Raw genomic sequence first — 14951 nt, forward strand, 5'->3', positions numbered from 1 at the left:
CTGTGAACTATTTGGATGGTCTGTGGACTAATTGGATGGTTTACAGACCAACTGGTTTGTCTCGGAACTAATTTTATGGTCTGTGAATAAATTAGATGGTCTTCAAAATAATTGGGTGGTCTGTGAATTAATTGGATGATCTGCAGACTAATTGAGTGGTCAGTGAACTAATTTGATGGCCTGCAGAATTATTGGGGGGTATGCAAACTAATTGGGTGGGCAGTAATATTTTTCTATAGTGCCTTGTAAATACAGCATTTTGATCTAATATGTAATGTTCAAATTTCATCTGGTTTCCTCTTGATATTTTTTGTCATATTTGTGTTGTTTGTGTTTTAATCAAGAATATTTGATGCTTTCTCTGTCGACACTGAATGTAAATAAGTTGACTTTCAAGTTTAAGATTTTGATTCCTAGTCTTCAAAACTAGAATCTTGGAAATTTCATCCCATGAATTAGTGACCCCTCAGTTTAAAATCCTTTGGGAAACCCTGAAATATTTCATTATTTAGGCTGATCGGCTGTAATCTTCAATCAGATCTGATGCTTTCACACTGGGTGTTGCAAAGTGTGTGTCAAGGAAGGAAAAATTCAATAGCCAATTGAATAAAACACTACTCTATTAAATCATGTGCAATAACAGGGTACAATTATATAAAAAAAGTACTTTTTCAAACATGGCTATCAAACATCATATGCTTCCTTCTCGAGATAGTGTATAAGATATGAATATCGTTTAATTTTATCCTCTTAAAACTTTTGGAAGGGACACAAAAAAAGTCTGATAAAATAAATTTGTTTTGGCCTCACTTTGTTCATTGATTCATTTTTCTTCAGCTTGGCATGGTGGACATGGCCCAGGTGGATGCTATTCTGATCTCCAGCTGTACCAATATGCTGGCTTTACCCTACATCACGGAATACACTGGTTTCAAAGGGGTCGTCTACGCTACAGAACCCACCATGCAGATGGCCAGGTAGGTTATATTTCCCCCGCATCTAACCACTGTGCAGCCAGTGGTCAGGTAAGTTAAATTTACCTAATGACACACTCACAGTGTAAAGGCCTAGGTAGGTAATATTGACCCACCACCTACCCTCTATGCACATGGCATAGTAGATTATATTCCCTAATGACACACTGTGTAAAGGCCCAGATCGGTAATATTGACCCACCACCTACCCTCGATGCACATGGCATAGTAGGTTATATTCACCTAATGAATGACACAGTCACTGTGTAAAGGCCTAGGTAGGTAATATTGACCCACCACCTACCCTCTATGCACATGGCATAGTAGATTATATTCCCTAATGACACACTGTGTAAAGGCCCAGGTAGGTAATATTGACTCACCACCTACCCTCTATGCACATGGCATAGTAGGTTATAGTCATCCACTATGCACATGGTTATTTTTACCAATCACTCATCCATTGTGCACATTGCAGGTTATATTCATCTCCTGATATTCCCACCATGTAGTTGGTCAGGTAAAATTTATCTACCACATACCCTCTATGCACTTGGCATAGTAGGTTATAGTCATCCACAATGCACATGGTTAGGCAGGTTATTTTTACCAATCACTCATTCATTGTGCACATTGCAGGTTATATTCATCTCCTGATATTCCCAACATGTAGTTGGTCAGGTAAAATTTATCTACCACATACCCTCTATGCACTTGGTCAGTTCGGTTGTGTAAACAATTATCTACTCATCAATCACATGGTCAGGTAGTTCATAGCCATTTACTGACATGTCCATGGTGGAGATGGTTTATTCACTTGCTGACATGTCTATAATGTAATTGTCCCACTATGTAAATGTATAGATAATATACCTTCACCCACAATGCACCTACATTGGTAGATTATATTCACCCACCCACCCACCTACTGTGCACAAAGCCATGTAATTTAATTCATCTACTAACATCTGTACTGTGTATATAGTTAGGTTGATTGTAGTCACCTCTCTTTATCCACTATGCTCATGTCAGTATTGGTTGTAATAGTCTATAACTTCACCACAATGCAGATGGCTGGGTAGATGACATTCAGTGTCTGATATACCCACTGTGTAGATGGCCATGTAGGGCATGTTTACCTAACCACTTATTGGGGCAATATGGAATAGTTCTTCATATTCCCAGTAACCTGAGCCCTGTCTTGATTTCCCAAGAATGATCAAAGAAATAGGAAGAACTCCACCAAGAGACTTCCAATGGGGAAACCATCCCTGAAACCTTGCTCACAAGTGGATTAAGATTCCTTTGTAAGTGGGTGGTAAATGTTGTTTTTTTATATTGTGCAAGTATTTTGAGAAATTCTGTATACCTTTTCAGACTTGGCAACTTTTAGATCACATGGTTCATCATGCCATCATTGATGTATGTTGCTGTTCATTATTCAGTTTCATGCACACTGCCTAATTGTTTGCTCACCCAGTTAATAATAGGTGTTGTTTTAGTGACAAAATAACAATCTGCATTGTTAATTTGTACTATTTTGTTGTGTTTTATCTTACCTTTTCAGTGAAACCTATCATTGAAGTCTAATAAATTGAACAAGTTCAATGCTATGGAAGACACGCATGAATCATGCCTTGCATGTACAAAATGAACTATGCCAGTACCATACAGTATTTGTGTTATATTGTCCAAGAGTGTGTAGACTACAGTTTCATCGATCAAGGCAAAGAAAAAACAATGAGGGAGTGTACCACCATTTTTAGTCAGCCTAGGTGGCATAAATCACCCTGTATGTATGAGCTTGGCCATCTAGGTTAGTTCAGCCAGCTGAACCAGCTATTCAGCATGTTCAGCCATGTCAATCAGGGGATCTTACTGAAAGATGCGTTCATGCCACCAGGTCTATGACTTCATCTTTTGACAGTTACAAAGATCTTAATGACAGATGTTTCATCCTAACCTACCTACAGTTACATACAGTTACAATTACAGTGATCGTACTGATAGATCTGTCCATCCCGTCAGGTGTACAACTTCATTTTTCTACAATTATGGAGATCTCATTGATAGATGTGTTCATCTTAACATACAGTTATGAAGATCTTAGTGATAGATCCATTTCGCCAGGTCTACAGCTTCATTTCTTCTTTGAATACATTACCCTATCATAATACCTTAGGAGTACTATCACTACCTCGCAAAACCAGTCCTCCCAGATACTACTTTTAGCTAAAGGGAGCTAAAAGTTATCTGCCGACCCATGTAGTGGTCAGGCAGAGTGATCTCCCCTTACCTATAAGACTTGGCGGCAATGGGTAATGATATTCCAGTTATTCCATCTCTATTTCCAACTTTTCTTTCTCACTTTTGCCGACATTTGTTCATATCTGGCATATATATACTTTTTTAGAGCTCTTTGTCACTTGCATGGGCAGCCATTATATCTCCACTGGATAGGTCCATGTAACTTTCAGAACCATTTTTTTGTCTTTAAATCTTCTTCTGGTACATACAGACATGTGTTCATTGCATGGGATTTTAAGTGATTTGGCGCCATGCTTCCATGAGCTAGTTGTATACTTGCACTTGTATAGGATGTCTGAGCCTCCTTGGAAGTAGTATTATCAATATATTTTGAATATTTGTACTTAGATATTTACATAGTCTATGCTTTTAAAATAAGTAACAGAAAAGAGTGAAAGACAACAACTTTGTAAAATTTAACAAATAAAATTTATTTCCCTAGAATACAAATTTTAACAAGTAAAATGTATTTCCCTAGAATACAAAGTAAAAATGAGAATAAACAACTTACTGTGTTGTGAACCAAAAAACAACTTACGGTATTGTGAACCAAATCCCAAAATAATCCAAGAATTACAGATACAATCCTAATAATTTAAAGTCCCAAATAAAATTAAGTATAAGTCCTGGAAAAAAATTCCAAAATTGAAATAGATGACGTGTCTGTGGTAGCTACTGAAGTGTTGATGTGTCGACAGTCTTTTGTTGAGTCACAGAAATGTAATTCCAGGTTTGAATATACTATCAATTCCAGTGAATTTCTCTGTCCAAGAATTTTATCAGAGCACTTTTGTATTTCCAGAGAAAATAATCACTTGAATTCAATAATTTGAACAAAAGGAGATTCAAGCCCCAAACTCCTGGTCTTAACATACAATACTACTTAAAAGAGCTACTGTAGATGTTAAAGCATGAATGATCAAGTCCTCACAATTACAAGATTATATAGTTCTCTACTTGGGGGGCCCCGAGTGGCCGAGTGGTCTAAAGCGTTCGCCGTTACGGATCACTGCCATCTCACCTCTGTCTGCTCCGGTTCGAGTCTCAGATTCAGCCAATGTAGATATGTGAGAAAGCATGCCAGTAGCTTCTCGTGGGTCGGTGGTTCTTTCCTGGGTTTTCCCGGGTTCTTCCTCCACCATTAATACTGGCCACCATATATGGCCTATCGTGTGCTGAAAAATGGCGTTAAACCCCACAACAACAACAACAACAACAACAACAACAAGTTCTCTACTTGACTATGCATCATAATTAGTATTTTCTATAATAAAAAAAACATTTTCTAATGGAAAATAACTTTCTACAATGATCCTGCTGTTTATGAAATCAAAACCATAACCAGTAAAAATTCACTTAGGAAGGTCCAAAATGCTGACCTAAATAAATATATTTACTTCTTATATTAACATCAATTCTGATATTAAGATCATAAACATAGAGAATAATTTAGCTATGTATTAGTTGTTGACATAAAATGAAATAGAAAAAAATATTTTAAAAAGGTCAATCAGGTCAAGCAGCATTAAACTTAATTTTGGAAAGGTCAGGTCCAGCATACAATGTTACATTACAATATCATGTAATGAAGTTTTTTTTTTAAAACTTACAAACAAGCAATTAAATTAAATATGCATAATATATATATATATATATATATATATATATATATATATATATATATATATATATATATATATACAGAGAGAGAGAGAGAGAGAGAGCCTTTATTGCTTTGTCTGCTTTAACCTAGGCAGTCTTAGTGTCCAGACATCACGCTTCAATGATTATACCTGTCCACGTCATCCTTGACCTCTCCGACAAGTAGTATTGGTTACAATTCCTCTGCTAACACATATTTTTCCAGGTAATGTTCTTTTGGTCAGCTCTGCACCGTATCACTAGCCAAACAAGACAGGTGCAGGCTTGTTATGGTATATTTATTAGCATTATACCCTCTATACAGTTTGTTGACATTAGACTGCCTGTTATCACTTACTGGGCCAACGCTGAGCTTTGGCTTACACTGATAGTACCTACACAAGGTGACAGGGCTAGGACCCTCATGTTTATTTTTTCTGCTCATTATACTTATTTGTTTGTACTATGGGCAAAGCACAGAGGCGGAATTCAAAAGATGATGACATTGCCAGTCTACAGGCTGACCTTTCATCTGTGCAGGAATTATTGGTGGAAAAGAGGGACAACTCGACCTCTCTCTCTTAAGCCACAAAGTGCCGGAAAGCAACAAGATCAGAAACTGCCCTGGCACCCAAGTCACCTCCTCCAGACCCAATATTACTGGCAATTCCTGTCGGACTTTTGATCTATTTCTCCTGTGGAGCTTTACCAAGAGCCATTACTTCCATTTCAATCTACAGATATATAGGCAGGTTACGTGGGTCAAACATCCTGTAATCTATCCCATTTTTATGAGTTGGATGATACTTCTCCCACACAGTGTAAGGCACAGTGCTCACAAAGCAAAGCTAATAAAACTGAGAAGGGAGCCTTTCGTTCATCTCAGCATTTCTCCTCTCAACAGACGTAAAAAATGATGCCATATCCAATCCACCCTTTCCAGACATCTCGCTTGGAGGAAGGCTTCTTTTCTTCACTGCTGAATAGAACAAATTTTGCCACAGTGATACCTGGACTCAGTATGTGGTTTATGCGATACTCTGCATCACCTTTCACGCTCTTCCATCACTGTCCAGAGTTCTGATGTTCACCAACGTTCAATTGGTTCCTCTCAAAGCCACCACATTACAGCAGGAAATGGACAGCCTTCTTTGGAAAAGGGTGGTAGAACTTGTTCCAAACACTCTTTCTCTGGGATTCTATTCCAGACTCTTCTTGGTTCCCAAGGCAAATGGCACTCTGAACTTCCTCAGTGACCTCAGTAGCTTCATTCATGCTCCTTGGTTCTCAATGGAAACACTATGGCACATTCTAAATGCCATCCAAGAGGGAGACTTTGCCATCGGCGTGGATTTAAAAGACATTTACTACCATGTCCCTAATCACCAGGCTTCCGAGAAGTTCCTGTGGTTTGCCTACAACGATGTGGTATACCAATTCAGGGCACTGCCATTCGGCCTCAATATCAGCCCCTGGGTCTTCACTCATCTCCTGAATAGAGCCGTGGTGCATGTCTGGACCATTTCTACAGTGGCAGCATCAAGTTACCTGTAAGACATCCTTCAGAAACATCTGGTAAGTTCTTTTTTACATCATGACATGATAGCCCTTGTCACGGTACTTACCAATCTGGGCTTTCTTGCCAACGAGGACAAATCTGACTTGGTACCCCCCCAACAGGTTGTTCATCTAGGTATGGAGTTAATACACAGGAAAACATGGTTCATCTCCCTCAGGATCATGAATTGAACATTCGCAACATGGTGACTTATTTACTCTCGAGGAAAATCCTATCAGCACAGGAATTCCTTCACCTCCTTGGTTTACTCAATGTGGCAGTGGACCTCTTTGTTCTAGGTCACCTTTTTATGTGCCCATTACAAATGCTCCTTCTGTCTCAATGGTTCTAGACCCAAAGTTTGCCCACTGGACCAGATAGCTAATTTTGGTCCTCTGGCTCTTTAAAGAAAGAAAATTAGCTCTGAGTACGATCAAATGCTACCACTCTATGATTGCTGACACCTTTTGTCATCATGGGTGTGAAATTATTGGACAAAACAAGGACTTGTCTGATCTACTAGCTAACTTTGAATATACACTGCCTAAAACATTAGCCCTTTGCCCCAAGTGGAACCTATCTTGGGTATTAACCTGGCTGAAAAAGACCCCCTTTGAACCAATTGCACAGGCATCTCTGGCACACCTTTACTACAAGACTGCTTCCTCATGGCCTTAGTGACAGCAGGCAGAATCAGTGAAATACATGCTCTGTCCACAGACCCCAATTATTTGCAGTTCCGACAAGATGGATCAGTCTTACTCATGATGGCATCCTCCAAGAACAATCTCCCTTCCACTGGTAACCAGACCTTTGTCATGAAACCTCTGTCTTACCTGGACAGATCTTTGAAGTGGTACCTTAATCAAACAGCCAGTGTGTCAAGGGAGATCGTGCCTTTTTCTACTTCTTAAGTCAGGACAAGACGATATATCAACTCAAGACTATTTCATCCTGCATCAAGTGTGTTATTTGCTCAGCATACAGGGAAATAACCCCGGCTCAAATGAACCTATTACGCATCTCAGCTCAAGATGGTTAGGGCAGTTCCACCAGCTGAGCATTTGAAAGGCACTATTCTCTAACCATTCAGGCTGTGGGTTAGAGATCGAGTCCACATTCTCTAGCTTTTATCTTCGATATCTGTCATGCCAAAGGGCCCAATTTGATTTAATAAGACCTATCTCTGCAGCTCATCAGGTAACACTTCCAGGTTGATCGACAGTTTCTTAAAGATGCGGCTTTGAAACTTCCGCTGGATTTGCAGGGAATTTATTTCCCCTTATGAAGCTGTGCCCTGACAGATGGAGTCCCCTCCAGTTGGCTTACCTAGAAGCTGTCTCAATACATTAAGGGACCGGAGATGGTATCTCCAGGGTAAGGTGATGTACCTCCTCCACCTCTTACCTATTCTCCTATGGTATTATGATTGGGTAATGTATTTGATGAAGAAACCAATTTTTTTCTAGAAAAGTATGTTTCTTCAAAAATACTTACCCAATCATAATACACATACACCCTCCTAGCGGTTACATCTATAAGCAGCATGCCTTCCACTCCAGTAATAACTGGAATATCCTTACTCATTGGTGCCAAGTTTAATAGGTATGGGGAAATCACTCTGCCCAACAGAACACATGAATTGCCAACAACTTTTAGCTCCCTTTAGCTAAAAGTAGTATTATCTGGGAGGGTTGGATTTGTGAGGTAGTGGTAGTACTCCTAAGGTATTATGATTGGGTAACGTATTTTCGAAGAAACATATTTTAGTAGAAAAATTGGTACCTCGTTAATTGGAGATCTTAATGTAAGATTTGTCCATCTGGCTGGAAACAGTTACAGTTACAGAAATCTTACCCAAGCACATTATGATGGAGATTTTAGTGATAGATCAATCTTCCAGCCATGGTCATGGTACGGCCAGTACCTGCACTAACCAGAATGTCGTTTGCATGGCCATACTCCATACCAGTACAACAGAATCATCCAGTATAGATGGCTTCTCATTTGTTCACTGTTCACCCGTCAGGTATTGGAATGAATTACATAGAGAAGATGGCATTGCATCATTATAGCCTTTTCAGTGCAAATTAACTATCTTTAATTCATGTCAAATAGTTTTGTGATCCTTGTGACTTGACCTGGTGTAGTATCAGTCACCATCAGAGGTAGTCTGTGAGATCTGTCACATGCTTCTTCTCTTCTGTAGATACATTGAAAGCATCAGCCATGCAAGATTCTGTATGTGCCCTCAAACACTACTTGAAACGCGAAGACAAGTTGTGGTATGCACAAAGTACTCTTTATCCCTATGAATTTGAGAAAGCAGATCATCACCTTCCAAGCCAAATCATTGTGGCTTGACATTTGAAATGATCAGAGTCAACTCATGAGAAATTCAGCTCATGAAATGAACTCAGTCTCTCTGAACTTTGCATTTGAGACATCAAAAAAGAGGCTGTTATTGGACATGCAGTGTCTACCATCTAAAGCTTTTATCTTGGAGATTTAGCTTTGCAGAGACAAAACCTGAATCTGATGAGTTGAATGACCGTGGCCAAGATGACCATCAGACCCAATTAAATCAACACATCCTCTTAGTTGGATTTGTCAGTGAATTTTGATGGTAAGAAGATTCAATAATCATCTTAACCTGACAGCAGTCATGGTTCATGTGACCATATTCTGTGTTGTTTTAAGTAGGAGAGTGGGTTAGCATTAACACAGGGATTACAGTCTTTTTTCACTAGAAGGATACCAGAGGTTTAAGTAGGCTACACAGCATTCACTCCTTCTATTATGTATTTACTTAATGATAATGTGATCGGGTCAAGTATTCAAATGAGAAAGCAAATAGTAAGTAACTTATGTTTCTCCAAGAATACTTACCTGATCATATTACTTAAAAATCCTTCTCATCTTGTTGGCGTATCGCTCAGCTTAAAAATGAGCAACACTTGGTGGTAAAGGGAGGTAATTGACAAGAGTTATTGCCCTTTGTCTATTTGAGCTAGAAAAATGGATTTTTGTCTTTTTTGGTAGGGCTGGATTCGGGAGTTAGCAGACTTATATCCCAATGTTAATGTGATTTGGTAAGTATTCTCAGAGAAAGATAATTTGCTTAAAAATCAGATTTTCTGAGTTACAGTTTACAGTTTCAAAGGAAGAATCGAACAGTATTTTTGATTTTATGCTTCTAGAAATTTGAAATTCATTTAATAATTGTTTTTAATTTTATGAAACTGTTCCAAACTCTTGTCTGCAGTTTACTTATTCAAACAAAGATGATCAAATCTAATTAAGTTGAGATCTGCTTATAGTAAGCAATCTGACCAGTACAGATACAGTTTCATGTCCTGGTGACCTTTTGGTTTCACAGTCCACATTATTTAAGCAACTTGTCAGATAAAGGATTGCATTTTGTGTTATCGAGAGTTATCATTAGAAACATTCCGAGAGACAATTTTCACTTTCATAAAGTTGGTGAATCAAAAGGTCAGCAGAACATGACTTCATACTGGTGCCTGATGTTGTTGTTGTAGGGTTTATCGCCATTTTTCAGCACACAATATGCTATATATGGCGGCCAGTATTAATGATGGAGGAAGAACCCAGGAAAACCCCAGAAAGAACCACTTACCCATGAGAATCTACTGGCAAGCTTTCTCACATATCCACATTGGCTGAATCCAAGACTTGAACCCACACAGACAGAGGTGAAATGACAGTGATCCGTAGCTGAGAGCACTTTAGACCACTCTGCCACTTGGGACCCCCTATTGGTGCCTGTGAGATCTCTATTGTCTGAGATCTTGATTTTAACATCAGATTAAAAAATGATTATGTATTTTATTGGCATCTTGTATATGTAAAAAAATACCATAAAAAAAAGTTTTTACTATAAAAATTCGTTCTCAGTCCATGCTTGCACCTTTTCTTATATTGATGTATCGTATTTACCTTATAAATATAAATATATAATTAGGACATATATCATTTGATGACTTTAATATGTTGATATATTTTAGTATCATTATATACAAACAAAATTTAGCTGAATATTCTGGGTACTGTGTAAGTTATCTCTTGTCTACAAACATTTGAAGTATTGTGTATTGGATTGAATATTTATGATTCCTTGATGTTTAAATTTAGGAAATCTGATCTAAATTGATTCAGTTCAAACTTATGTTAAAGTTCGCTTTATAATTGCAGGCAATTTATGACAGAGCTTGTAACTTATGTAGAACGATGTCCACGAACAAGAGTCTGTAACATGTGGAAATCAGAGGAAGTACTGAGGTAAAAATATGCATGATAATAAGTTGTATTTTCTTATGATTGCTCTGAGTTTGAAAATTAAACACTTCTTCTCTTTGATGAGCAAAGCGTTGTTTAGATAAGTCAATATCATATGAATAAGTTTTTTAAAGTTTCATATCTCGATTGTGCTTACAATGGTCTAGTCACACTGTCAGTCAAACTTAGATAATGTTAGTATGTCAGCTTCAAAAGCAATGGTAGTACTTGAAACATTAGTAGAAAATACCTTTGAAATAAAATCACAACAGCAATTCTTCATATAACGTTTCAGATGTTAATGTAAATTCTCTGGTTATATATAAAGCAGGAAATTCTAGAATAATATTATAAAGATGGTATTGAGCAGTCTATTTATGGTAGTTAAAACTGTAATGAATAGCAGTATCTGTGGAGTTAGTCCTTCAGTCTAATCAGAGGTAAATTAACATCACTTCAACTGCCCAAATCATCAGTATTCTTATTACTTTGATTTTGCCAAAAATGTAAAAATCATGGAAATATGCCATGCATTATGCACAAAATTACTCTACCTATGCAGTATTAACTGATCCTTAGCTTTCCTTCACCATTACAGGTCCTTGCCCATGCCAGTAAGAGATGCAGTAAATCCATCAACATGGAAAAAATGTTACAGTATGCATGACGTTACTGGCTGTCTTTCAAAAGTCCAGTGCGTTGGTTTTAATGAGAAAAAGGTTGGTTTGAAGCCATGTTTTTTTATGTACTTACTGCAGTAGTGTTGGGGCATCTGGCCTAAGACTTGTCTGCCAGTATGTCTGTCCATCACACCATGGTTAGGTTTTGTATTTTGGTCAGTGAAACATTGGCAGAGATATTGTTTGTGATAAGTCTTATTTTGGTGCAGAGATTTCCAAGAGAGAATACATTTTACATAACAACCATAAAGAACATTTTCCTAGCTGCTAAAATAGCTACACATATCTCCGTCTGACAGCAGTGTGAAAGGGGCTTGAACTATGATTGCCTACCCCACGCCCACCCCTTTTTGTTGCAGCTCCTTCCTGTATTTTGGTGACAAGAAGACGGATCACTCTCACAGTGTCTCAGCATGACATATCAAATAAAACACTGAACATGACATTAAAACTAACCAACATCAAAGCATTAATGCAAATAGTATAATATATCTAAGACCACTTATATTGTAGCCTTTTGTCATTTTATATTTAAATCTTGGTGGCCAAGGCATTTGTTTGTATCTTGGAGTACTGTAAGAAACTCAGGGTGACATTGCATTGATGTTGTGACACAAATGAATTAGAACACATTATGATAGAACTTCTATGCTCGTACAGATTTTATTGCAGCTTTGAAACAAATTAGCAAATGCATGCCAGCAGTTTAAAGTATATCAAATTTCTTCTGAAATAATTTTCCTGTTAAGATATACATTGAAATTTGCTTAAACTTGAGTTTGAAAATCTAAGAGCTTAGTAAAAAATATTTAAGTTATATTGATTTTTCAAGAATTCTGACTCAATTTTAAAACAGTAATATTTTCCTGGATTAATATGTATATTATTACCCTTTCATTTTTAGGGTATATTTGGTGCATTGAAAGTAACAGCCTTGAGTTCAGGCTATTGTATTGGAAGCTCCAACTGGGTTATTCATTCAGAATATGAAAAGGTAAGCAGGGTTTGTAAAAGGTAATATTTTAAGAAATTATGTTTCCCCAAAAATACTTATCTGATCCCTTTCAAACTTCCCTGCAAATACGAGCATCCTGTTATAGGTTTTGCTCAAGTTTCAACTAGAAACATTAGGAATACTGTTGGCAGAACAAATAGGAGTTAATCTGTAAGAGTTACTTCCCTTAATCCCTAAATGTACTTTGTTGTTGTTGTTATGGTGGCGCTCTACAGTTTTGTATTTTGCATAAGGGTTAGGATTTTAAAGAAAAAGAATTTCCCTGGCTTTCCTCACTGGTTATACTGGCTGTTTAAAAAAGACCTTGTATATCTTAAGTTTAATTCAAAGAGCCTTTAATGCCCTTTATTTTGGTGTATGATTGATGGGTGTACTATGGGTTATAGAGTATACAGCTTGGCCTTACTTCAGATGTGCACCTTTCAAAAAAGTGCTAGCTCTACTTGGTCATTTTCACTTCCTGAACTTCAGAGGTAAATTGTTTAAAAAAGAGCCGATAACTTTTTTTACATTTTATATATTTGGTAATTCATTCATTGCACTTTCAGAAGCTGGTATTGTCTTGTCTGGCAAAATTCATTTTGCCTATTTTAATAGCTGCTATGTATAGTGTACTTTAGACTAATTCAGGCTGATTTTTTAACACAAGGGAGCAGTCATTTTAGTTAGCAGTGTGCTTAAATCATGCAAAATTTCCAAAAGTACAATTTCCAAAGAAATATCATCCACATTACATTAATGTAGCATAGAGGTATGCCAAGATTCTCTCCACTGTGCATGTTTTAAATGCGAACTACTTCACCTTACATACGTCACTCTCTCAAAAGTTCATATTAACTGGTGAGCGCCCCTATAGGGTTTAATGCCATTTTTCAGCACAAGATAGGCTATACATGGCATCCAGTATAAATGGTGGAGGAAGAACCTAGGAAAACCACAGAAAGAACCACCGACCCACAAGAAGTTACTGGCAAGCTTTCTCATGTACCCACATTGGCCAAGCCCGAAACTTGAACCCAGGCAGATGGAGGTGAGATGGCAGTGACCCATAACATTGAGCGCATTAGATCACTTGGCCACTCTGGGTCTGTAATTTGCATGCTCTTTAGATAGATTGTTTTTATTGTGTATTATGGATTGCTGGTTTCTGAGGTAGCAGAGAGCCATTTTCTAATATTTATTTGATTGTATAATTATTTTTGGAGAAACATAATTTGCTACATAATTTCATTTTTCGGATATTTAAAGTCCCAATTTCATTCTCAGAGATATACTCGCCACCTTATTTCCTGTTATTTCATCAAAATCAGCATTGTCCCACTAAACCGTGTTATTATTTGTGCTCAGTCCAGAACTGACTTCTTAGTATTGCATAAATTTGTATCTAATATAAAAGAGGTAGACTTTCCAGTAGCTTCCTATGGGTCTGTGGTTCTTCCTAGGGTTTTCTTGGGTTCTTGCTCCATGAAACATGGCTGCCATGCAAAGCCTGTCAAATGGTATTAAACCCACAAAACCAGCCAAACTACTATAAAAGAGTACAATCCATAATTTTACTTTGACATTATTAATGGCAAGGAACCAATCAAAACCCACTTTCTGACTCTTTGAATTGGTGATTGCTCTTCTTTGTTTTTTTACAGCTTTTTAAGCCTTTGACCTTGAGAGTAAATATGATCTTTCTGTTTTACCTTTTTTGTGTTAGGAAGAAATATTTATTGCTAATAGCATGTTGAAATTTATTTCCCAAATTTTCCAAGATTATTGTTGTGAAATTTCTATGATAGTGGAATCAGACAATTTTATGGGTAATCTGAACTGTAGCATTTGAGGAAACCAAATATTTTCTCATTGTGGAAGCAGTGTTTCCAGGATGTTAAAATTATGAATACAGTCACACCCATATCATTGTTACCCTTGGACAGCATTAACATTAGGCACTGGAAATTGAGAAATTGATGGTGAAGAACAGGACTAGTAAAATATTGGTTGGGACAATTTACTTTTTCAAAGTCACTTTTCTTGAACAAGTGACTTGATAAATATGTTTACCATCCTGATTTCTTTGTAAATAAATCCCTAAAAACAGGACTTCATTAGTAACTTCATGTTCAGTACAGTCATACGGGTTTTAAAATTGAGAATCAGGAACAATTGTTCATTTAAGGCTAATAGTAAAAAATAAAAAAAATAATGGCAAAGTTTTAAAACTGATACTCCAAAATCAGAAATCAGAGTTGCTAAATGCAGGGACTTGAACTTCTGAGAGTTCTGAAATTAGCAATTGATCCCAGATATTATGACAAAATTTTGTTGAAGTAGGGATAGAAATCATATCAAATTTCCACTTTTCTCCTTTACCTTTATTTATTATGTGGTAATAATTTTACTTTCTTTCCCATTTTACTTTCTTTTTTGTATTGTTTCAGGTTTGTTATGTGGCAGGGACATCTACTTTAACAACGCATCCAAAGGTA

General features: G+C 37.1%; 1 protein-coding gene across 1 annotated transcript in view; it reads left to right on the forward strand.

Moving 5' to 3' along the window:
- The window catches only part of LOC149790392 (integrator complex subunit 9-like), a 61946-nt gene that overhangs the window by 10514 nt on the left and 36481 nt on the right, over positions 1–14951 (forward strand). The window contains exons 5-9 of the mRNA XM_089972443.1: positions 838–977; positions 10696–10782; positions 11378–11498; positions 12364–12453; positions 14904–14948. Coding sequence (XP_089828569.1) covers positions 838–977; positions 10696–10782; positions 11378–11498; positions 12364–12453; positions 14904–14948 — 483 coding nt within the window. The remainder of the gene's footprint in view (positions 1–837; positions 978–10695; positions 10783–11377; positions 11499–12363; positions 12454–14903; positions 14949–14951) is intronic.

The sequence above is a fragment of the Sinohyriopsis cumingii genome, chromosome 10 (genome assembly GCF_028554795.1).
Source record: "Sinohyriopsis cumingii isolate HCF-2022 chromosome 10, ASM2855479v2, whole genome shotgun sequence".
NCBI lineage: Eukaryota > Metazoa > Mollusca > Bivalvia > Unionida > Unionidae > Sinohyriopsis > Sinohyriopsis cumingii.